This window comes from Macrosteles quadrilineatus, unplaced genomic scaffold, assembly GCF_028750875.1.
Source record: "Macrosteles quadrilineatus isolate MER2022 unplaced genomic scaffold, UCM_ALF_1.0 Scaffold_7__1_contigs__length_78375512, whole genome shotgun sequence".
NCBI lineage: Eukaryota > Metazoa > Arthropoda > Insecta > Hemiptera > Cicadellidae > Macrosteles > Macrosteles quadrilineatus.
In genome coordinates, this window is record NW_026542600.1 from 52,098,961 (window position 1) to 52,125,748 (window position 26,788).

Below are 26,788 nucleotides of genomic sequence, written 5' to 3' on the forward strand. Positions count from 1 at the left end.
AACTAGTCTCTAAAACCCACTGACTCCATCGACGCCAGGCTTGCCACTGTCGTGCTCCAAAGTTGAAAATTTTTCCCAAATGGTCGTGACCGAGCGAAAAATCGAGGGACAGACTTATTTTGTCATGGTAGTCAGTTTGCTATGACAATAAAATTATAATATGCTCCTTTTTTGTAAGTTTAATAACCATTGATGACATAAAAATATGGCTTTATATATTTCGGCATGAATAATTAGTCTAAAAACAGCGTGAAAGTTGGAAAATGTACCCTAGGGACACGTCATGGTCGTGAATTTCGAGACTTTAAAAATACGAAAAAAATACCTAGAACCTATTTAAAACCAAATAAATGTGTGTAACATGTTGCCCCAGTCCCAAAAAATATTAAAACACATAATAATAAACTACAAATCCAGTATCTACGAAGTAAAAGGCCAAGGACATGAAAACGTACGTTTTTAAATTTTCACTCTTATACGTCACCTCCTCAGAGCCTGCTGGAAGTGGGAAGAAAGTCATAAATGTAAGCGTAGATCGATATGCACATCAAAATAAAGTTCTTTATCAGTAGAATACAATGCCCCAAATTTGAGCTCAAAAGAACAACTGAGTAAAAAAAGGCAGCTATTCAAAGATTCAAAATGGCAAATTCAACGGCTGTCATTTTTCCAGCAAGAATAAAGGTTTTTGCGGCCATTTTTACACTCCATAATCAATTTCCGCACCCTCTACATTGCATTAGGGACATCACTTTCAGTCATTTGACGATGAATGTCAACATCAGATATTATGTTTCTTGTAATAAAAAAACGTATCACTGATCTTACCTCGGACGCAGTGGGGAATATGATTGTTTAATGAGACAAACAGGTTTTTTTTATACGGCTATAGCTCGTTGTTAAATTAAAGACACGTAAAAATCCGAGAAATTTTACAAATTTTTGATGTATGGTGTTTGTGGAAGGTGTTGTTTTTCTCAAAAAAAGGGGTGAGAAATTAAAATTTTGAACTGCCATAACTTTTGATAGGACTGACAGAGAACTCTAGTTTTTTTATTCTTTTTCTTTTATTATGTACCACAACACAACCTACCCTGGATGTTTTTCTACCTTTACAGTTATGTATAACTTGAAAGTGGTTTTCATTTGAAAATTTTGTCTTACCCCCAAACTACCCCTTTTGGTGGGGGGGAGTGACAATTTAAATAAACAAAAATCTTCCTTTTTTGATCATATAAACATTCCCTAAATATTATAATTTTAATTATCTCTATTAATAAAAAAATAACAGGGGGTGGTACTTTGGGACACACTAATGATCAACTACTATATATTATTAAATTTGAAAGAAACCTATGAAATTAACCTGAAATAACTAACCTACAACTGTGCGGTCGGACATTGCAAGTTTTTGTCGGTAGGCCTACCCGTAATTGTAAAATGTGTTTATTTATTATGTGTCCGTGTTGTATATTTAAACTTTTGACGACCTTTTCGAAGTGATAGATGTGTTTCTTGTACAAGATCTGATGATGAGGACTTAAGCTCCTCGAAACGCGTAATCCGTAAGGACCAACAGGATCATTCTGGCAGTACTCAGGTAATTGTATACCTTTTATACTATGAAATTAGTTCAGTTACTAAAATAAAAAGACAAAAGCAAACAAAGAATCCCTGGATGAGTTTAAAAATAGTTTACATGATTTAAAAAAGAGACAAACTTTTCAGAACACGTAAAGCCAACCCAAATATAACTAAACATAGAGTGGATTATAAAATTGCTAGAAACCAGGTACGGTAGTTGCAGAAATTAAAGTTAAAAGAAATTATTACTATTGTTTGTTCCAAAGAAGTAGAAACAATATGAAAGTGACTTAGAATAATATAAATACAATTTTGGGAAAAAATAAAACAAAAAATACAGATGAGATCGTAGAGAAATATTTATTGGATAAGAACAACGAAATAGAAACAGTGTGCAATTCCTTGGGAGAACAAATCACAGAATGTGTATATGCATCTTTACATGACTGTCAGATAATTGTGTTACAATATAAGGAGAAAAAGAAATGTAAGGAGACTCTAACTATACCAGACCTGGATAAGGAAGATTTTAATATATTGGTACAATCTATGAAGAAAAAGAGACCTGGTTTAGATAATATACGCATGCACGACATAAAAAAACATTCTGATTAACTGTCTGAACCCATAATAAGACTGATAAATACTTCAATTAAAAAATCTTGTGTTCAATATGCAAATAGATTTCTTAAGTTTAACCATGTGGTGCCACGACAATGGTCTAGTTATAAATGGAGATAAATCAAAGTTGATGCACATACATTCACCGTCATACAAATGCTCAGAAATAAATGAGAAATTCCATTGTCATGACTGCTTACACAATAAACAATTTGAAAATGTTGCATGTGCGTACCTACCATTACAGAATGTAGTGAACTACAAATATTTAGGTATAACAATTGACCACAATATGAAATGGGATTTACAAATTAAGACAGTAACAAACAGGCTATGAGTTTGTGCAGAAAAATTTTTCTATTTAAAAGATTTTTACCATTAACAACAATGAAAATCATATATTCAGGAATATGTGAGTCAGTGATTAGATATGGCTTAAGATCATGGGGATCAGCATCACCCACAGCCATAAATCAAATAAAAACTGTGCAAAATTGAATCATAAAAACTATGACTAAGCTTGCCTCTACGGTTTTGTCAGAAAACCCTCTGCTCGGATATAGGATAGTTGAGGTATTACCAGTGGATATATTAATTAAGTATATAATTTTACTAGATAACTATTTCTCAAATGAATTTAAAATAAAAAAAGATCATAGATACAATTCACGTAAACAGTTTTATATTGTCCCCAAGACGACAAACAAATTTTCAAAAAGAGTTAGAAAATGTATAGTTCCAATGTTTTTTTTTAGATTGCTAACTGAAATAGAAAATATAACTAGTTTTAGAGTCTTGAAATCTAAGCTTAAGCATTGTTATCTCAATGAATCCATTTCAATATTGTTTATTAAATTACTTACTTATTATATTATTGTTAAAGTTAAAATCATTTAATGCACGTTATTTATTTTAGTATTGTCATCTCAAGGAATCCATTAAAACTGGTTTAATATTGTTGTTATCATAAATTATTTAATTATTTATTATTTATTTAGTTATGTATTGTTGTATTGTTATACAGGGTGATTAGACAATTTTTTTTTTTAATTTTTATCAAACATCTTAATTTTTATCTTTCAATCTATTTACAATGGAGTTTTTACAACTGATCCTCCGTCATTTTCTATTATTCTTGTTCAACATTTAATGTCGAACACGAAAATTACATTATCTACTCAAATCCATATACAGGTAATTGAGAAATCACTGTATTAAGTTTAAAAGCATGGTAATTTTTGAAAAACATAAAATAATTTTTTGGGAAGCTAATTTTTAGACTTGCAACATTTGATATGCATCATCACACTTCATTTACTTTGTACTTACACCAAGAAATTTTTGTCACACTGAGTACCAATCACCCTGTACAAATTATTTCATTATATTATTGTTATTAAGTTGAGAAGTATTGCATGTTATTTATTGTTATATATTTTATTTATTTAAGATAATTGTTTCAAGTTGTTTTAAAGCAAGTTAGTCTTCTATAGAAAGTTAGAGAATAAGTCAAAACAACAATGATAGCAGATCTTGACAAGAAACAACGAAAACCAAAGTTTAATAACAAAGTTTAATACGGAGAAGGACTGACAAAGGGACAAAGTACATTGTCATCTAGAACAAGTTTATCTCTATGAGCTGCAGACAAGCCAAATTTTCCTGGCTTTTGCAGCAAGTTTGTTTATAAAATGTTGTAAGATTTTGTGATTTTTCAAATCAAAAAAATAAAATAAAAAATTTAGTGTTTAGAAAAGTTTCAAAACGTAAGAAATCATGGCAGACTATAAAAAGTACTATAAAACTAAAAATTTTCTTATTTTATTTTATTTTTTTATTGATTTTATTTAATTTCAATTAGTTAAATTTTTTCAAATTTAATTAATCTATTGTGTTACTCCGTATGTACCACAAACATACATGAGAAAAATCTTCTATGAATTCCGAGGTTTCTTAGTAAGTTATTCAATATGCTTCAAACAACTATAACACGGACGACTTGTCAAAAATGTAAAGTAGATGAAAGTTGAAATGCACAGAAATCCAAGGCTGGTATTAGATGGTTGTTAGAATTGTAGCTTGTCTAGCGCTACACTGTGCCCTATGGAATGGAGCTCCTTCCAAATCATTTTGGGCATGCCTAGACGCATGTGTCACTTGCGGCCATCTGTGTCAAGGCACGCGTTAAGAGGCATGTGCTTGGCGCATAAGTGTGGACATAGCTATTGAATATGTGGGACTGAATCAGACCAAAATTTGATAGTCTCAACTATTTTGGCTTACAACATTATTTTTTTTCCATAATAAGTAATCTACTTTTGATAACTATCTCAATGTGACTTTACCAAATTAATTTTAAATCAATATGAAATCTAAAAAGCTTCACAGAATCTAGGCTAATTTAACTGAAGCTTGTCAAGTTCATTTGTAAAATCTGTCGTGGGACAAGCCATGTCTCAATTTTCTAAAAGACTTTTGAAAGTAAGAAACTACAGTAGGTAGTTTTTGCTAGAGTACCGGTATGCTTTTGGAATTTTACTATATTGGATATAAAGTCTTTTGGGATCACATTCTCTCACACACCCAATGTGAGAGCATATTAGGTGTTTCAGGTTTTTCTTTTTGAAGTCTTGTGTTAAGTGCATCATTAAAATCGCCAGAAATGAGGGAAAACCTAACAGATCTATCATTTTGGAACTGCTCAATGACAGAAGACATATGTGTCTCAATAATCCTTTTATTTGTGTTGCTGGATCCGGTATTAGTGCTGGGAGGGTGTGATTTTTCTTTATTTCTCCAAAAATTGTATTAAGGTTTGAAGTACATTTGTTTTGCTAATACTTACTTACTTGTATACTTGTAGATTCTGTCCGTAGTCCAGACTCCAGAGACAGGAATTGGACAGGTCAATAGGGTAGCAATAACATGGAGTGTTCAATTTGTACTTTCTTGTGCTATTTAAGTGAAGATAATTTCAAAACCCCATTAATACCCTGTTCCCATGACCTTGTTGGTTTGTGAACTCAAGTCTATCCAGCCCTAGACCTTCAAGACAAATTTCATAAAAATTGGACCAAAATTACTCGAATTGTCACATTCATGGACGTATATATATACAGTACATAGGTACATAAAAATTTGAACCAATAGTGTTTTTGGCCTTTGGGGACATTAAAATGAAAAAGAAAATCTGTCCCAAGTCTATGTCTTACCCTATAGTGAATTTGGCTAAAAGGCTTGTCTATTATATATTATCTATTATATTAGGCTCACTATTAATTAACAGGATGACACGATCAGCGTTATTTTACTTGCTCGTTCTAACAGTTCAGAAGATGTTACAAAAATAACATGATTCTCAACAAACTATTTCCAAACTTTATATTATTTTGCGATGATCACAATTAATTAATAGAAAGACATGATCAGCATTATTTTACTAGCTCCTTTTAACAGTTCACAAGAATAATAGGTTACTCTCAGTACTCTCTATTACCAAGGTTATCCCCCTTCAGTAATAGCATTACATTAATTTATCCCATTACGTTAAATAACACCCACCTCAAGATGTCCCCAAAGGCAAAAAACACTATTTGTTATGTGTATCCAAATGTATATGTTTGTGTCGGGGAATGTGATAGCTTAAGGAGTTTTGGCCTGATTTTGATTAAATTTGGCTTGAAAGTGTAGGGTGAGATAAGCTTGAATGAGTTCACCAGCAATATCGAGGTATGGGGCTTTGATATGTTTTAAACATTTTTTTTTATATTCACCATTAAAACATGGAAATGCCCAATTTTCATTACAGCCATTGTCTAGAGCTTTAGAAAACAAACAATTTTGTTTATTGAAGCATTTTTGAAAAGTTAAAGGTTATGGAGAAAATTCTAAAAGACTGTACATTTTAATTTCTATGTTATTCTTATGGAGAAAATGAACTAAAGAAATAAAAGAAAAGGTGTTTGCTGTGTAAATAAATCAATAACACCATTGTAGTTTGCTTGTTTATGGATATATGTATGTTGATCAAATTTGGCACATTTATTTATTTCGGTATTATTTTAGGCTTACTATTAACATTTGGTAAAAAAAAAACACTTTTTACCTACCCTGTAGCAGCAAACCTGAGTACTCATAAGTCTAATTTATTTAAATAGATATTTAAATGTGTCTTGTTTATGGAAATATTTTAGTAAAAATTGTATCAGATAAATTGAAATGTGCTTAGTCTTAGAAATGCAGGTTAGCTTCGGCGGTGGTATTTTATTCTGACATTGTTTACAAACTGTATATGGGAATGAACCTCTACTTCATCGACCGTAGTGTATCTAAAGTGAAAGATATCTGTACCCTGCAGCATCTGCAGTTAGATTCCAAACAAAAAATATTGTTTTTATTTCCTTAGAACTAGGTTAATACCTAGGTAAATTCAATAAAATGAAGTCCTTTTTCTGAAATTGACAATGTGCAAATGTACGAGTGTACCTTAGCCTGTGCAAATAAAGTTGAAAAATCAAAGTTTTAATGTTAGGTACAATAATTTGGATTTGTTAAGCCCTGTTTACACGACCCGTTCCCAACCGCCCGTTCCCGTTCCTGGTCCCTAACGCCCTGTTGCCTGGTCGACAGAGCGTTGTATTTACACCACACGTTCTCTGCGCCCGATCTGAGCTTAGTGTGTTGCTTTCCTTCGTCGAAGAAAGTCATTATTAGATCTAAAAAAGTTTTGTTTTAAGTTTTTTTTTCATGTTTAAATATAAAGCTTGAGAATGGTCCCACAAACAATTAAAATTAAAAATTGGTGTAAATACCTACTTCTTGTTATCCAAGGCGTCCAGGGGATGTCAAATCACATCCCCTGGACGCCCGAAAATGACTTCGTGAGAAGTCGAAACTAGTTGCGTCATAACAGCATAATTGGATTAAACAAGAAGCAGGTATTTATTTACACCAATTTTTATATTCAACGTAATCCGGAGGCTAACATCAACAATGAAATTAAAATTAGATTTAAGATTATTATTTAGATACTATATTATTTAGATTTCAGATTCGTACACCATCATTTCCGTCAAATACTTTTAATACTTTTCAATGAAATGGCGACCATCCAAAGTAGGTATTTTAAGCCAAGTATAAATGGAGATGAGTGTAGGATAAGTGGCGCGATCTTGTAGTCTTGTTAGAGACTAAGGCCGACATATTCCTTAGACACAGCTGTTAATGAATAGCCCTTACAGCTAATGGAAACTAAGGGACCTACAGTTTATAGTGGAATCCGAACCACATTTTTGCCTTGGTATTAACGAATTGGTCTAATTATCAGGATAGTACTGCGGATAGTCGTAGTAGGCCTACTCACTAGTGCGGACGTTAATCCACACCAGGGAGTATCGTATCCACAGTGCATGCCTATAAATATCCACTAAACGTCTTTTCCTTTTGTGGAGTAGATTCTATGATCTCAAAAACATGAACAAAACTTTAAAAGCAACTCGGGCACCTATATCAAGGTTGGACTGAGATATTTGCCTGCTGTAAAGCTTTGGAATTCACATCCGTTCCCAGAGGAAGTGCGCTATACCCACCCTTCCTCCCTAAATCCGATGAAAACCCCTCCCGACCTCCCTACCCGGTCGCCAGCCAAATCGTGACCAGGAGCACGCGTTTACATGATCGAATTTCAGCGCCAACGTCGATTGGACCAGATTTAGGGTCCCTAGATCGGGTTGTGTAAACGGGGCTTTAGCTGGAACCACTGAGACATCTCAACATATCTTACCTATATATGGAGTTGTGGGCATTTTATTAAATTTTTAATTAACCTTGACAGTTTGCAGCACTCAGAAAAAATAATTTTCCACCGCCTGTTGTTTTTTTTTATTAGTAATAGTGAATACTATTTTCTTTTTTCCAAAGTGATGACCAAAATATCAAATTAACCCCCTTGTCCCTAAACCTTTTTTTCAATCCCTAGCCTCAAACATTTTAGGCATCCTCAACATGTATGTCTAGAACCTTTTTTTAAATTTAATTCTTAAAAAATAATCTTTACTATCACATAAATTATGATGTAACGGAATCACTGTTATAAAGTTCGGGACCACTTATTTTACTGATCTTTAAATTAATTAATTAAACATGGTCCATTTTTTGGCAAAAGATGAGAATACATAGAAGATTCCATTTTTGTAATTTAATCCTAACAAAGATTTACTTTTATTTTGTATTTATAACCATTCAACTTGAATAAACGATGTAAGCTTATTAAAAACATTTCTTTGCTAATAATTTTTTTAATCAAAAGCATCCAAATATTTTTATTGTAAAATACAAACTGATAATAAAAAAACTACCCTAATTGTGGAATCTATTACTTATTTAATACGCAAGCAGGATTTTTGTGACAATTACTCTTCCGAAATTACTGAACCGATTGACATGTTTTTGGTCTCATTGGAAAGTGCATAGCGTGAAGTTGTGCAGGAAACTTTCTTTTTAGGGAAATAATTAGAGAGTGAGGCCCTGGGGCCCTTTAAAGTTTTGTATTTCTACATAAGATTAACATGGGAAACAAAAACTGTTATGAAACTCCAGCTTTTGTCAGAAATTAAAAGTGAGAAGAAGAACATATGTTAATTGTAAACAGTCAATAATTTTGCTAATTTAACAGTTTGTAACAGTTTGCTTCAAACATTTACTGACTTGGTTGAAATGAAATGTTTACTATTTGAATTTGGGTTGACGTAAATATTACAATGGAAAGCTAGAGAACCTGGATAAATTGATTTACTAAAAAGAAAACTCAATTTACACTGTGCTGCATTTCTTAGTAATCATTGAAAGAGCCGATTTGCAAACTATGGTAACATAGGAAATTCATAGAACACCACCAAGGAGAAGAAATAGAAATCATGTTTTTTTTTAAATTTATAATCGTTATTATGGACAATCTAATGCGGCTAAGAGTAAGGCTATTTGTAGAAAACACTAAAAAAAGATCAGCTTTTGTAAAATGATAAGATATTTACAAGAAATGTTGATTATATCGATCTGTTAGACGTACATCTTGAGTATTTCCTTAATACTTGAGTCGAATCTTTTAAATTCATCAGAAATTATGACTGCTTTTCATTTTAAAATAACGCCTTTAATACTTAGCAATTGCTTGAATTTGAGCAACAGCGACACTAGTAGTATTGAAAGGACAAATTAAAAAAACATATGAGATACAAAGAAATTTATTAGGTTAACAATAGGGTACAAAACACTAACTTATAATAGGGCACTTGTGACATAACTAGCTGTCTTCCAGCAGATTTAACTAAGGCATAAATCCAACATGATATAGATATACCACTAAGATACCAACTAATGTAATTATCTTAACTTTTACAAAAGACATAGAAATGTGTATACATTTTTTGTATGACAGTCTAAGGCTTAATCTGAGTTTTGTCTCTACAGTGGCTTTTTATTACATGATTATTCAAATTTTGGTAAACATGTTATAGGCATATAATTGAAATCTAAAAGTCCAATGAAGCTTTGGTCAAATTTCCGTTCAACATTTGTAGTTAAAGCTACACAAGGAGGCTATGTTTAGCTTTAATATTTTAGTATTGAGTGATAAGAAATTTACCAGTAGGCCTACATAATATATAAGAATTGCAAATCAAAAGATGTACACAGCTTAACACGATATGCCTTACTAATCTTAAAATAACAATTGGATTCTGTGTACAGTAAATCAATCTTAAGTAAAACATACAACTGAGTGAAAGCAACCAGTTTAAAACACAGTAGAACTCCAAAGAATCAATTGAAACCATGCCACATTCGGATGGTAAACAATTCGATAATTGGATTTTTACAGAGATGTGGGGTATTTTACAGGAAATAGGCAGAGTCAAGCCAAGCTTTTTAACAATTCTCATTAATGGAGTTAACGTTTTTTTTCAATTATTTTTAAATTATTTATTTTAAATTTTTTTTAAATTATTTCTATAAGTGATTCAGATAAACAATGATTTGTATGGTTGGAATTCGGATAGTTGGAGTTCTACTATAGATAAATAACACAACCCTGCAGATATTTTTTACTCCAAGCTCAAACTAATAGTTTTAGGTTTTAACTTTAAGACAAGATTATATTTCAAAAGAAAAGAAAATGAGTTCAAATAAATTTCTTAAGTAAATGTCATGAAAATAAAATATGTCAGCCTCAAGAAGTAGGCTGTTTCTCATGAATTTAATGTGGTTTACAAATTATGATTCATCAATTTCCAATAAAATATTTGGATTTGGAACATACTATGTATTGGTTGAAGCACAGCAACCGGACATTGATAATGGTTACGATAATGGTTACAATAAATAAACACTAGTCCTGTAAAAAACCTGAAAATTTTTTAAGTTTTAACTCCTTTAGCTCAGTTAAAAGTAATAAATTGCTCTGAAGAACATCTTCAACTCAACAAGATTAAGATTAAAAAACACTTATAACCATGACAGAATTCAAAGTCTTACCACAGTATTTACAAACGATAATTGTCAGTTTACTACAAACAACATGTTTACAAACAATATTTATAACAAAAGTTTAAAAACTTTACACAAACACTATATGTTTACATTTATTTGCCTGTATTCACTTCAATTGTCATTCTATACCACCACTGATTATTGATCATCAGTTGAAGATCACGTTTGTTGTAAATGACATACATTTTCTTTTCCTCATTTTTTGCAAGGAATACTTGACTAAATCTAGATTCTGTGAATAATCTAATTATGTGCAGCCAGGAACTATTCCTTAAGTTCAGAGGATGAGAATCTTTATACGCTAGCTTTCTAATAACGTCCTTAAACACTTCTGTATCTTCTAGTTGGGCAATGCAATAAGTTTTTACAAGATTAGCCAGAGTGTTAAATTCTATCAGGTCCATTTCAGCAGGCAATCCATTCAGTTCTGGGAGTTTGAGGGATTTGATTGTATCAGATATCTGAGATTTATATCGGTTGTCAAACTGCTTGCCACACATCAGTTCTGGACCACCAAACTCACTTGGAAGAATGTGTGATTGAAATTCCTCTGCTAAATGGAAGTATTTTTCAAGTTCCATATTTAACAGCAGTTCTTCCAGTTTAGTCAAGAATGTATTATATACATTTACAACTATGTTGGGGTTTTTAAGAACATCCTTTAGTGACGGACACCACACTTGACTAGAGTCCACACTGTAAATGAAGTCTTCAACAGACTCTCTGACCAAAGTTGCAAGAGGTCTTACACAAATATCTTTTGCTACACTTACATGTTTTGTCAAAAAAGTCAGATTTTTCAAAAGACAGCTTGAAGTAGTCCACTCATTCACTGAAAAATAGGCAACATGACCTTGCTGTTGGAGTTCTTCTAGTTCCATATTCAACACTGAGTTAAATTTACTGCCACTAATACTCATAACCGATACAGAGAGTTCACTACCTCTAGCCTGTTTGGTCACTAAGCATCGAAGTCTGTCCAAGCAAGATTTTTCTGATTCAAATCCATCTGGTACTACAAAAACCAATGCGTCCATTCCTTGCAAGTTACAGGAAGACTGTAAATCATCCGATACATGAACAGTTATATGAACAGGAATCTGTAGTGAGGTTATAACAGACTCTACAGAACCTAGCTGAGCATCAGTCTTACTGTAAAAGGTTTCTCTACAACATCTTCTCATCTTTTGATTGAATATTGAATAATTGGAAGATCTGTCTATCCAGGGTAGTGACATAGCTAATTTCCAGAACACTGGACGAACGGATCCCATGTCCATGGTTTTAGCGGCAGATTTAGCTAAAAGTTCTGCCAACTCTTGGCCAATGTAACTGCAAGCATCATTGACGCCATATTTCAATATATGAGAAACAATATTATCTAAATTTTTTCTATCTTTGGCTCGTTGACAAACACCAGTAGTAGGGATGGATTTCATTTTGCCCCACAGTCGCAAATGTTCTTCAACTGATAACTGATGTAACATAGGAAAATCAGCTCTCATATTTTTGGGTTTCTTAGTTTGAGCTTTCCACAGTCTTAAATACTTCTTGGGATTTTTCGGTTTCATTCTTACACTCAAATTTTTCCTCAATTTCTCGAATGCTTTCTGTTTTAAATTTCTTTCCTTTCTCTTTAGTTCTGCCCTCTTGACTTCTTCCAATCGTTTTCTTTGTAATTTTTCTTCTTCTTCTTCCATGACTTTTTCACACTTTCTTGGTGTTTTTAAAGGATTCTTTACACGGAATCCTACAAGTGTTCTCTATCAGCAAGAGTTTTAGTTCCACTTTAAAATATTGAAAATTCTTTGGGTTTTCTTGAATACTGGATATATGTGTTCGTAACAACTGGGGATTTTTCACAGGTTTTACATTGCGGTCTGAAGAGCATACAAGATAGGTTAACAGCATACAAGATTTGTTTTGCAGCATACAAATGGTCACCTTATGTCTAAAGTAGAAATCTATTATCACATGTAAAATATTGGAAACATGTTCTTGCTTTTGCCATTTATCTTAATTTATTTTTTGAAAACAGTTTAGTTTTATTGCTTATTTTTTAGGATAGTTTAAGTTAAAACCAGGGTGTTTATAATTGATTTGTTTTCATTATTGATTAATACATATGCTTTTGATTGTAAATCTTAAATTTTCTTTTTAATACTAAAGTAACCAAATAAATAGCTTAAAGTTGTCTTATTTGCTGAGCCAAATGCAATGTACGCATGAAGTAATTACATTTATTTTCAATTATGTTTTTAGTTAAATATTTCTTTTCATTTATTTATTGTTGTAAATGTGCAAATTTATAAGTGAATGTGTGTGTGAATAAGTCAGAAATTTCATAACGCACTTGCGCCCGGGAGTGACTTTCATGGTGGACCCGGGATAGCGAGTTCGCTTCCAAATAGTGCTAGTCAAACCGGCCGGCTTATCACTCCTATCACCCTCCCCCAGCACCCACTATCTACTGCTGACTATGTCTCTCATTCCTTATTTCTTTACTCCAAGAAGCTAAAGGTAGCGCATATCAGTCATTGCGTGTTCATATTGATGGTCCGTGTGAGATTTTTGACATGGAGATTTTGATTTGATTGCCGTTTCTGAGTCCTGGCTGAAGCCAAGTATCCTATCAATCAAGGTGTCCCTTCCTGGTTATATTCTGCTTCAAAATGGCCGGATGGGATAGCAGGGTAAATTAGATGCGATGTATACATCAGGGAGGGGCTAAAATGTTCATCTGTTCACTCCTCGACTTCAGAGTGCTTGGCAAAGCAAGAATTCTTATTCATTGACATTAGTTTGTGTGTTATCGCCCTTCTAGAATTGGACAGCTTCGAGAATGCAGTCTTGCACTTAATGTTTATTTCATGTTTGATCATGGGTGACAAATTTATTGACAAAAAAAACTATGAATACTGACATCTGATTACATTATTTGATTCATGCAACTTATGTATCCCACTTAAACCTACGCATCATGCTGCCGAGTCTGACAGACTCCTTGACCTAATAAGTTGTCTGTTGTCTCCTACAGTAAACTCAAGACAAAATGTGTTAAGTCTAGGGAATTGAAGACTATGAATGAGGAACAGTTTATCTTAGACGTACTGCAAATACCGTGGCACACCTTTGAAAATCTTTCCTCTGTTGATTAAATCGTTAATTAACTTAATATGGTACCATAAATGATCTCCTTGATAAACATGAACCTAATCACAAAAACTTAAACAAAATTCAGCCTGTGCGATGGATGAAGACTGAAATCCCCTCTTTGATGGCCAGATGTGACTCTTTAACGGAGAGCAAGGCATTCCCGAGACCAAATTGAATTGGATCAGTATCACCGTCTAAGTAATAGAGTAAAACAACTGCTGAGAAACTCAAAATTAAGATACATTCACAAGCTTTTTGAAGATAAAAATCAGTCATCCAGAGTGATACACAACCAGTCTATATATCTCTTAATGAATTAAATACATTTTTCTTCTTCATAGCCTATAGTCAAAGAATCAACTTACAAGTTTAGTTAATGAGCTGGTTAAGTCATTGGACCAAGGGTTGGAACAAACAAAGATTTCTTTCAATCCTGTTATACTATCTGATGTTTTAAAGGCTATTTGCTGGATTCGTAGCAATGATGTAGGTAGGATCTGAGGGTATACCATTACGATTCATCAGAGATATCGAGATATGATTCTTCCAACTATTACTCACATTTTCAACAAGTCTTTGAGGCAAAGATCATTTCCTTCTTCTTGGAAGTCTGCCCTCATTCGTCCATTAAATAAGGTCGTAGCACATCATCCTGTCTGGATTTCAGGGCGATCAGGATTTTGCCCGCTTTATCTAAAAGCCTTATAAGAATCGTACACTGTCAAGTTACAGACATTTTGTCTGACAATAACAACCTCTCTCACTATCAATCTGGTTATTTACAAGGGCAACAGTACAGAAACAGCACTTGTTCGAGTTAGATACATTATATGACATTAGACTCTCAATGGAACGTCGTCAGGGTACGATTCTGACCTTATTTGATTTTTCTGAAGCATTCGATTGTGTAAATCACAGACTATTGGTGCAAGAATTAAAAGCAATAGGGTTTTCTATTAGTGTTCTTAAATGGCTATGATCATATCTGTAAAATCTGGTTGATAACTCGAGATCAGACTGGGAGACAGTTACATGTGGTGTGCCTCAAGGGCAGTGCCGGATTTACCACTAGGCCGATTAGGCCGCGGCCTAGGGCCGCAAGCAAGATGGGGCCGCAGAAGATTGCACAACAATTTTTTTAGATAAACAAATAATTTTTTTAACCATTAGTTTGCCGCGATCACAGGTGACCATAATAATGTTTCCATGATTGCGGCCCACAGAAGATGTTCACGATTTTGCCGCGGCCGTGGGTGTCGATGATGATGTCCCTGTGATTGCGGCCCACAGAAGATGTTCACGATTTTGCCGCGGCCGTGGGTGTCGATGATGATGTCCCTGTGATTGCGGCCCGCGGAAGATGTTCACGATTTTGCCGCGGCCGTGGGTGTCGATGATGATGTCCCTGTGATTGCGGCCCACAGAAGATGTTCACGATTTTGCCGCAGCCGTGGGTGTCGATGATGATGTCCCCGTGATTGCGGCATGCGGGAGATGTTAACGATTTTGCCGCAGCCGTGGGTGTTGATGATGATGTCCCTGTGATTGCGGGCCACGGGAGAAGTTAAGGGGATACGCCACTATCTCTGGGCCATATTTTTTATTTATTTTACATTTTCCAAAAGTTGCATTTTTAGATAGGTTATTTAGTTGTGAACATTTACCTAAAAAATGTTTCCAATCTGACAACTCCTAGTATAAAATAAATAAAATATAAAACGCCGCAACCAGTAATTTGAAAAAAACTTTGACTATTTATTTTTTTTGTTCCTGATATTTACATTTTTGATTTTGTATCATAATTATGTATTATGAAGGTACATTTATTTAAAACAAAACAAAATAAGTATTTTTATATATAATATAAAATAATAAACTAGTGTTGTCATGGGGATTTTAGTTCTGCCAATCACTTGCGATTATCTCAATACCGTGTTTTTTAGGTTGTTATTGTACAAAAGTTAGAATAACTCCGTTAGTACTATACTTATAGTATTCAAATTTTCACCAGACCTTCTTTATAAAGTAATAAGGGATTGTGTGTATAAAAACCCCTATAGCATTACATTTACTAAAACTATTTATGTTTACGCTTAATTTTTAAATTTTTTTAGCTTTTTTTATATTTTGAATAAAGTGTCCTAAAAATCTTGTTTTGTTAGTTACCATAACGATTATACACAGAATGACTCATTATTTAATCCTGAATCAGGAAATAAATAGAATATGTCATTCACTTCAGTAGTTAAAAAGTTATTCTCAATACCGAATCCCTAAAAATTTGGGTGAAAAAAACTAAAACCGCATATACATTTAGTAAATAAGTCATAAATTCAATTTTTTGGACCTAAATCTTCTAAATAAGTCGAGTATAAACAAAATATACTAATTAGGTTGACAAAAATTAAAAAATAAAAATAAAGTTGGAGATAGTGGCGTATCCCCTTAACGATTTTACTGCGGTCGCGGGTGACGGTGATAATGTCCCTTTGTTGCAGCCCGTGGGGATGTTCATGATTTTGCCACGCTCTCGTATACCTATGATTGCTTTGACTTGATTTAGGAGAGATGTCCACGATTTCATCCACGATCACGGGTGTCAATGATGATGTCCCCTTGATGCATAAGAGATATTCACGATTATTTCCGCGATTGCAAGGAATTTCCACCACAGGGGGAGGGGGAGGGCCGCTCAAGTAATTTGGCCTAGGGCCTCAAGTACCCTAAATCCGGCACTGCTCAAGGGCCAATCCTTTGGGCCTCTACCTACTATTTGTAATGTATGAATAAATGACATAGGCACAGTAGTTGTTCTCACTCGAACTGTAAGTACCACATGTACGCTGACAACCTACAAATTTACTATTACTTCAATTCCAATAACATTAGGGATGGTGTTTCAAACATTAACGAAGACATTGGTCAAATCATTGAATGAAATGAAAAACATGGACTTAAAATCAATCACGACAAAACCAAACCCATCATAATCTGCCAGAATAACTGAACTGAACTACCATAGTGTGGCAGAGTGAAAAACCTAGGACTGACTCTCAACACTACACTCACTTGAGGAGATGAAGTGATTGAAATTCGCAATAAAAGGTTTTCTCGTCAAACTCTCTTGCAATTGCACATAAAGCTCCACCTTGTCAAATCACTTATATTTCCCCACTTCAATAACTGCAACTCTGTGATCAATTAAATAGCTGTAAATCTTGCTGGTGTGCTGCAACGCTCACAGAATTATTTCATGCGATTTGATTTTGATTTAAGATACTTCACACCTTTCTACATTGAATAAAAAATGTTAAAGTTCAATGATGAGAGGTTACCAGGAGTAAAAACCACTTTAATAACATTTTCAATTTAAACAAATAGATTGACAAAATATTTTGAAAGTGGCTTTAGCTTTGTAGCCTAAGGTAGTTTGAGGAATTCACGCACTGCATCTTTCACACTGTGCATACTCCATCCTAGGAGTACTGAGCTCATCCTAATATCATCCTAGTCATCCTTATATGACAGGGCTTTTTTTGTAACTGCCTCTTTGTTTCTTTAAAAAACAATCTACCTCTATCCTAAAAAGTTTGATAGTCGTCCCTGGTTTGTGGCAGCACTCAAAAATTGTACTTCGAGCGAATGACCTCGGCTGGTGCTTCATTGGACTGTTTTGGCGTTTGCGCAATTTCTGACTGAGTGACTGATTGTACTGATACACTCATGAGTGGTTTTGTTCGATAATTTGTTTAAATTACGGTATTTAAAAAAAATGTTTGTGTAAATAATGTTTTCAATTATATATATATATATATATCAGGGCCGATTTACCGAATAGGCACGGTAGGCACGTGCCTAGGGCGCGAGGCAATTGGCTTTTTCGGGGGGCGCCAACAATTTGGTAAATAAAAAAAATTGGTGTTTGCATGCGATCACGGTAAACTTCTGATAATCCCTCGCGGCCGTGTAGACATTGTAATAGTCTTCCGCGTTTGCGGCAAGATTCTTACTATTTTCCGTGGTCGGGTCGTTTAGACATAATTATCGTCTTCCATGATCGAGGCAATACATAAGCATATCCAGCGGTCGTGAGGAAATTATCATCGTCTACCGTGAATGAGGGAAAATTCTGATCTTCTTCCCGCGGTCGTGAGGACATTATCCTCGTCTTGCGCGATCGCGGTCAAATTCTGACCACCCTTCGCGGCCGTGAAGACATCATTATACCGTTCCCTGCGGTCTTGTGGACAAAGTAATCGCCTCCCGCGATTGTGGCAAAATGGTAATTATCTCCCTCGGTCTTGTGGGGATCATCATCCTCTTCCGCAAATTAGGCAAAGTTCCGACTTTTTCCCGCGACCGTTTGGCCATTATCATAGTTTTCCGTGATCGCGGCAATATCTGATCATCCCTCACGGCCGTGTATAAATCATTATCGTATCTCCCGTGGTCCTGTAGACATCGTAATCGTCTCCCGTAGTCGTGAAGACATCGTAATCGTCTCCCGTAGTCATGAAGACATTGTAATCGTCTCCCGCGATTGCGGAAAAATGGTAATCATTGTCTTCCAAGAATGAGGCAACATTTTTCCCACGGTCATGTGGACATTATCATCGTCTTGTGCGATCGTGGCATAATTCTGATCATCCCTCACGGCCGTGTAAAAATCATTATTGTATCTCCCGCGGTCCTGTAGACATCGTAACAGTCTCCCATGGTCGTGAATACATGGAAATCATCTCCCGCAATTGCGGCAAAATGTTAATCATGTCCCGCAGTTGTGTGGAGATCATCATCGTCTTCTGCAATCGTGGCAAAATTCTTGCTGTTTCCCGCGGTCGTGTGGACATTATCATTGTCTTCCGTGATCGTGGTAATATTCTGATCATCCCTCACGGCCGTGTGTAGACATATTATCGTCTCCCGCGGTCACGGAAACATCACTGATGTTGTCATGTGCGATCACGATAAATTGAAAACTCTAGGTAGAAATACAAAATTCAGACATAATTCCCGGTTCAAAAAACTCCCGCATGATTCCCGGATTTCCTGGTTGGTGGACACCCTGTTTTATATATATTGCAAAGGGGCGCTACTGTTAGTTGTGCCTAGGGCGCTGACAGGATCAAAAACGGGCCTGATATATATGTAAATGTTAAGTGTAAGAATGTGACCTTAACTTTGCGTGTTAAAATAAAAGATTTTTATTTATTTATAAAGTCTCTTATAAATAGTAGGCCTAAATTTCAGTTTTAGATCATTTAAAGTTTCTCAAGCAATATTGTATTGAACTAGAACCCCTACTGTGTACTTTCAATACATCATTCTCAGTTTTCATTTAATGTAGTTATGCAGTAAATCCTCACCTACTTGTCAATTTTTGACCCAGAGGTTGTAGAGTTATCCAGAAATTGCAATTTTTAACGGGTTTATATAAATAAATACATAACAGGCTACATTTTACATATATTTTTTTTTTTATGTGTGCCTTGTCTGTTGAGTTAGTGAGGTTTTACTGTATGTTTCCGAGTATACATGAGAATATTAATAAATTTATAATAATAGGTAAATAATTATAGACACCAAAAAGTTTGCCAGAACAAAAAGTTTGTGAGCCGCTGCTCTAATGTAAACCTTGATAAGCGGTCTTGGAATACAAAACACATGGTGTATATAGTATTAGTAACAGAAGTTCACCCAGGTTCTTTCAAATCGCCGAGGATCAAATAATGCTCAAACATATTATGGAATGAGTAAATCAGTGAACGAAATGAGTTGTACCCTGGACCGCATAGAGAAAATATGGGGATAGGTTTTCGGAGATGGGAGTATAAAAATAGCAACTTACATTGGATATAATTTGCCCTTAGGTCGGCCCTTAAAGTATTTATGCATACAGTTTCTAACTAGCAAACCAATCATTCAGACCTTCATCAACAAAATACACCCATAACATCTCAGCCTGAATAGTTATGGCAATACATAAGATAATATAATTTACCTAGTCGTGTAAATCATCAGCTGTTAGAGTAACAAAAACAGATACAACATAACTGTCAGACGAAAAAAAATTGTTTATTAGGCCTAATTTGTGTTTGTGAGTCAGTTATGTTGAATGTATTTTACAACTGATCTCTACCGGTACAAGCTGAATTACAAGACGAGGTAAATGATACCATTATATTGTCATTATATAGTAATCTAGGGGCCCTGAATATGGAACTGAATAGTAAAATCAATCATCCAACATAATGATAGGCCTTGAATAATAATTAGGCTACTAGAACTGTAAGCAGCTTTTTCCGATGCAAGCTCAAGTTTGATTTGTGAGGCAAAATAGAACAAAGTAGCAAATATCACAAGAATATCAAGCGAAGCCAATCATGTGAGAGTTGTTTGGAGCAAGTGTCAGTAAATCATTTTTCGGTTTGGTAGGTACTATATTTATGAACGAGACTTTTTAGACAGTAAAATTAAAACTAAATTATATTACCTGATTAACATTAATTTAATATATAAATAAATTCAAAAGTGAAAAATAAAAATAAACAAACACTAGTGAGCATGGTGGGCAAATGGAGGACTGATTAAGAGAAAGGAAAAGTACCGGTAAGTTCAAAGAAAAGGAATTTCTCACAGGGTGTGTCTAACCTACTAACCCTACTAATCACTTTGGACAAAAACCTTGCAACATTGTTCTAAGGACTGTGGCATATACAAACCAAAAATAAAAAATAAACATAGATTAAAGATAATTTTCTGTTATTTAGATAATTCACAAACCAGGTAAGTAGGCCTATAGCCTACAGTGGGTAGCCTATTCTTTTGTCTATCACAGAATAGAGCAAATCAAGAAGAAAGTTCATGTCAGTGAGTTAAGTATTGTGAATCAAAAGAGCTGTCCGTATCCAGTCACAAACAAGCAAACCAGTTCAAATTTGAAACCAATGCCACGTTCAGCTACAATTGGTCTAGTCATAATAGCCAAAAAAAGATGTCATTTAAGTTAGGCTACATGTTTGTGCACAGTTAGGCCTATTTACAAGTTTAAAGTTTTTATGTTTTATACAGCTATGGTTTCGGACTTCGGTTTACAGGAAGGAAACTAAACATATAATCCTAACAGACACTATTGACTGAAAGACAAGACTTTGCCTGATTCTATGAGAGGGATAGAATATCTGTCTGTGTGATTGCCTCACCAGCATACATACATACATGATTTCTCAATCAGTAGTCCTTTGCATAAGGAGTTGGACAGGTCATGATAATAACAAAGAATAGAAGCATTGGGCTAAGTTATGTATCAGATCTGCTAGCATAGTGACTAGTGGCTTAGTGGCAGGGCCGTCTGAAGGGGGGGGGCGCTGTAGCTGAGGGGGCGCTGCGCAGTGGCTATTTGTATTAACATAGTATTAAAATATGCGAATGCGACTATTACTGTTGGGGGGGAGGTGGCACCACGACCACGTTTGCTCAGGGCGCCTCCAACCCTAGGGACAGCCCTGCTTAGTGGTTAAGAGTGTTGTCTACCTGACCTAGAAACACGGAAACAGAAATTTATGGGTTGTATTACACAGCATCATCCAGGGCCGCGTTAAGGGTCAGTGGAGCCCTGGGCAAACCCAAAAGCAGCGCCCCATTTTTTCCTAGTGCAGGCGGGCGGTGGTGGGGGGGCACCCGATGCGCGTTGCGTCTCCCAAGCGCCAAGTGTCCCGAGCGCCGAAGGCAAATGGAGTATCTCCAGCGCCAAGGCCATAAATTACCAAAGGTTCTGCTCAGTAGTGCAGAAGTGCTATACCTTATATTTTAAAATCGTATAAATGAGTTTAATCTGTGAAGCAGTAAAGGTTAGGTTAATCATTCAAGATTAAGTGCGAACATCTCAAAAGTACGAAAGTCGATAAGCTGAATTAAAAAATATTCATTTTAAATGTTAATTTAGAATTCAAATTGTATCATATCATTAAAATGTATGTAAAATTAACTTCATTCTGCTCTGATTTTCTACAATACTCAATTGGGCACACGCCTTTACCGCAGTTCATTGCATTTGTGAATTCCAATTCGTCTGGAAAAACTGTTAGATTATGCCAGATAGTCTGCTTGGCGCTGGAGAGATGTGGCGCTCGGGAGATTCGGCGCTCAGGAGACTCGGCGCTCGGGAGACTCGGTGCTCGGGAGACAGAATCCCCCGTGCGCGCCCCCAAACCTCCGGCGCCCCTGGGCCCAGTCTGCCCGTTTATAAAAGTGGGCCTGGCATCATCTCATTTGTAAGTTAACCTCAGGTGTGCTGCTGATAGTTGACACATGGCAGAGATGGTGGAAGAATACAACAGAAAAACTATGGAAAGGACTGCCGGCTCAGACTCAGATGGAAGTTTAAAAGGCTTGTGGACTCTGTGAGTGGCACCTCAGGTAAATATCAGCCTACTTAATCAATGACAGTAGAGTTTGTGACACTCTAAGGTTATAACTTAAATACTAGTAGATTAACCAAAGAATTAAAATGTATAGGCCTTAGGTCTATTTTTTTTAACCTTACCATCCAGGCTGGCAATTGTTTATTGTTTGTTGTGGTTGTTTCTTTAGGCCTTTCCATTTTTATTAGCCAAGCATCCTTATGTAGGGTAAAATGGTTTCAATTTTTTTTTATTTTCTAGGATATTACTGTAGGATTTGATCTAGCTTTCTACTTCTACACATAGGCCTAGAATCACATGCACATAGACATAATGCTCAGCACAATAGTAGCCTATTAAATTATTGGGTAAGATGTAAGATTAATTAATAAACAATAATAGGTACACCTTTTCAACTTTAGTTTGTTTTGTAGAACTTCCAAGATTAGCAACTAAACAGTAAGCAGATAAAGCATTAAGATTTAACATAATAAAATAATTGATAAAAATATTACCAATATTACCAACAACTAACAAAATATTTCTTTTTTTTATGTTAGCAAAATTGGCGGGCTTTTGAGGGTGTACAAGGTAGAACGAACAATGCAGCCGCGCGGTTTCAGATTTAACATTATTCGTTGTCATTTTGGTCATTTTGGTTGCTTTATTTTGTTGATTTTGTTATCTACATTCTACAACAGACGAACAGACATTTTGTTTGTCAGTCACATGGTTACACTTTTATCATAAATAAAACATACTCCCTTGTTTTGGTTGATCTTTACTTTTGTCTTTTGTCTACATAGATATTACTACACATGATTCATTATTGAATTTCCCATAGGGAATAAGCTATTACCGCAGGTCTCATTGTAAGACCTAGACCCGGGACCGATTTACTTTTTCGTTTTGAGGTCCCCAGAGGCCAAAAACACCAGGAACGGAAGGTCCTTCTCCGTTCAAATTCACACACACACACACACACACACACATATATATATATATATATATATATATATACGAAATTACAATTATTTTTTATTTATTTTATGTTTTTCAAGAAACATAAAATAAATATGTTTCTTTGCATATTTGTTTTAGATAAATAACTATTTATATTTGCATGTAGAATTTATTGTCTTTCTAAAAACCGTGTTCTTATTAAATTATTCTAATTTGTTTATTTATAACATAAGTGTTATTTATATGATTAAAACTGTTGCAATAGGAAATGTCTACTAACTATTCTGTTAAAGTGACAAAGAAGGAAAAATGAACTGTTTGCTGTCACAAACAAGAAAATGAAATGTAGTAATAAAAATGTGTTTTTCATCCCGCGCGTGCTTTGCATGGCACATGGGATTATGTATTTAATTTAAGAATTGCATGAATACAATTGTTTGAATTGAATTGAATATATATATATTTAACAAATAAATAACACAGTATGGCCATAAAAGAACACTAATTTTTACGGTGCGGCTGCGGGTTCAGGGTGTAGGTACAGACTGTAGACCTAAGGTATGTAACCTCTAGAATTATATTGTTGAGTAATCCGGAAGGCAACACCTAAAAAATATATATATTTTAATTCCAATGTTTATTCTAGTTTTAGCGAATTTCCCATGTAGAGAAGAAGCTATTAACGTATAGGTCTCATGGTAAGCCTGGGACCCGGGACCGATTTACTTAAGTTATGGGACTTTGAAATTTTGTTATAGAAAAGGGTCACTTTGAGAAAAATCATTTTGAAAATTTCAAATACGCGTAAAAACAGTTTTTTTGTATTTAAGAAACGATTTTTGTATCAAAAGAAAGCTTATAATGTCCTCTTTCGAGGCAAAACAAATTTTTGTCTTAACTCCCGGCCGGTAGTTTTCATTTAAATAATTGTTTTATTGAAGCATGTCGTAAAAATTGCATTTCAGAAAAGGGATCTCTTGTTGGCCATATGTTATTTCTCCATAAGATAAGAAAAGGTACCTCTTGTCGGGACCGCAAAATTTGTGAGATATTTCGTTCTCCGTAAACTGAACTTTGTTGCAGTTCTCTAAATTTCATCTAGAGAATGCAGGCCAATTCATTTTTTGGACTAAAGTCTGTTTAGAATAACCTAAAGTGAATATTAGAAATGGGACCTCTGGTCGTTATGGCGAAATAACATTGTGCGACAAGAGGTATCTTTTCTCAGACCGTGCAGATGCTAACAAAATTATTTATTACGACTTTTAACGTCTTCAATTAGATATTTTAACCGAAACCGAATTATTAATAAAATTGTGCCTGACGATGGCCTATACAAATTTGTAATGCCTTCGGCAATAAACGATTCTGATTTCTTGAAGGTAAATGTATTTTCTAGACGTTGTCAGCACTTGGACGTGTTATTGTTCTTATCTGAAAGTTTCTATTTGGCAAGGAAGAGACTGGCCCCCACATTTTGACTGAACGGCAACATCTAAAAATTTAATTGTGTCGATTATGTTTTCAAAAAGCTATGAAAACAGTACTAGACCAATAACTTAACTCATAACACCTCCAGACTGAAAATAAGTTTTGCAGTAGGAGTCTTAGCCCTGAACTTTCTCATTCGTCCAATTTTGGACTACGGACGGAAACTTCAAGTATACAACAAGTAAAACAAATGTACTTTAAACTTTAACACAATTTTTGGAAACGTAAAGATAAATCACACCCTCCCAGCACTAATACCACATCCAGCAACACAAATAATACCCCGCCGCAGCAAACCTGTAGACCAAGCGAATTTCAATTTGTCTGATTCAAATTTTACTAATAATACTTCCTTAAATAAGAAATATCTATTCCCAATTTTAATAACATTAGATTTAACAAGTGCTTAGTTTTGCTGCTACGGGGAAGATAAAAAGTGTTTTTTTACCATACGTCAATAGTATAGGAAATAAATAAATTTGTCAAATTTTATCAACATATCCATAAACAAGTCAACTACAACAGTTTTCATTTCTCCATAAGAATAACATGGGAATTTTATATTGCGCTTTTTTACTCTTCTCTGTGACCGTTAGGCATACAAAAGCGCTTCAATATACTAAATTATTTATTTTTTAAGCTCTACAAAATGGTTTAAAAAGAAATTGCATTTTTTTTGTTTTTAGAGTTAAAAAATTAGAAACCCCCATTTTACCCCATAAAACCCAGCATAAACCCCTGTTCCCGTGGTCCGATTATGCTGGTTCGCGAACTCGTTCGAATAAACGTACTACGTAGGTTTACACGTTTGTACCAAATTTCATGAAAATCGGATCATTTTTGCTCGAGTTGTCGCGCTAACGGACACACACACACACACATGTTTGTGCGTGTCTCGTGTATTTGTTTTCAAGACTTTATGACGACCCCCTAGGAGCGACAACACGTCTTTAAGGCTTGACAATGACACCATGAGTATCGAAACCGGTTGCCATCCAGACGACAGTGGATTACAGTGGTAACTAAATAGTTATTTGTGCAACTAGTGAGAAAAGTGGTTTCTCGAGTGAGGCAATTGTACTTTGAACTCGAGTTGCACATTATACTTTTCCTACAGTTACCATAAAACAAATAAATTTGTGAAGAAACATAACCTATTTTTACACAGAAGTGAACTTAATATAACATAACATGACACAACATAACGTAATATAACATTTAATGTGAAGTGACAAATACAACAGTACAACAGCTGACCAGCTGATTTACAGCCAGTGCTGCCAACGCATTTCGCGCGTATACGACGTTGCCTGCATGTTACGCGCTCACTATTTCGTGCCTTCACGTTGCAAATCTGGATTGAGACAAAGTAATTAGAGTGAGACAATGTTAACATTGTCTCACTGATGATCGAACTGGCCACTTTGCTTTCTCAAATCAGTAAGAGAACATGTACATTGTTAGGTAACTGTAGGAAAAGGTATTTAACCTCTAGAATTATATTAATAATGTATAGCTATTAAATATGATTCGGTGCTATTGCTTTCGAAGCTATGATACCTTCCCCTTGCGTTATCATTGGTCTATGCGATTTGCGATTGGTGTTTTGGATACTGGAGGTTGAAAGAAAAATGGAAAAAGACAAGACATCGTTTAAACTAACGATTGTGATATAAAGTCAATGCTACTGTACGTAGGCTTACAGTTACAGTTTGTTAGAGGTGGATTGAGTAGATGATTTTAATCCGATTGAAATTGAAAACTCAATACTCACAGACTCGCTCAGAATCAGATCCAACAACAAACTCGAATCCGATATCGATAGTGTACACAATTCAATATCGATAGTGTAATTGCAGACTCTCGATAGATCGATTCAATTGTATTCTGTCGGAGCGGAGTATCGTTCGTAGTTCGTATCGTACTGTAGTGAAAAAGTGAACCCGTGAACCCTTGGCTCTCCGAGTTGTGTGCGTGCAATGCAAACATTATTTATTGTTTATAACCTACAAATTATAATTCCGTAA

The 26,788-nt window shown here is 34.8% G+C and overlaps 1 protein-coding gene across 1 annotated transcript in view; it reads right to left on the minus strand.

The window, feature by feature from the left end:
* The window catches only part of LOC128998358 (3'-5' exonuclease-like), a 39,400-nt gene extending 16,590 nt beyond the window's left edge, over positions 1 to 22,810 (minus strand). The window contains exon 1 of the mRNA XM_054424463.1: positions 22,451 to 22,810. Within this exon, the coding sequence (XP_054280438.1) occupies positions 22,451 to 22,507 (57 nt within the window). The 5' untranslated portion in view covers positions 22,508 to 22,810. The remainder of the gene's footprint in view (positions 1 to 22,450) is intronic.
* Between the last annotated feature and the right edge of the window lie 3,978 nt (positions 22,811 to 26,788).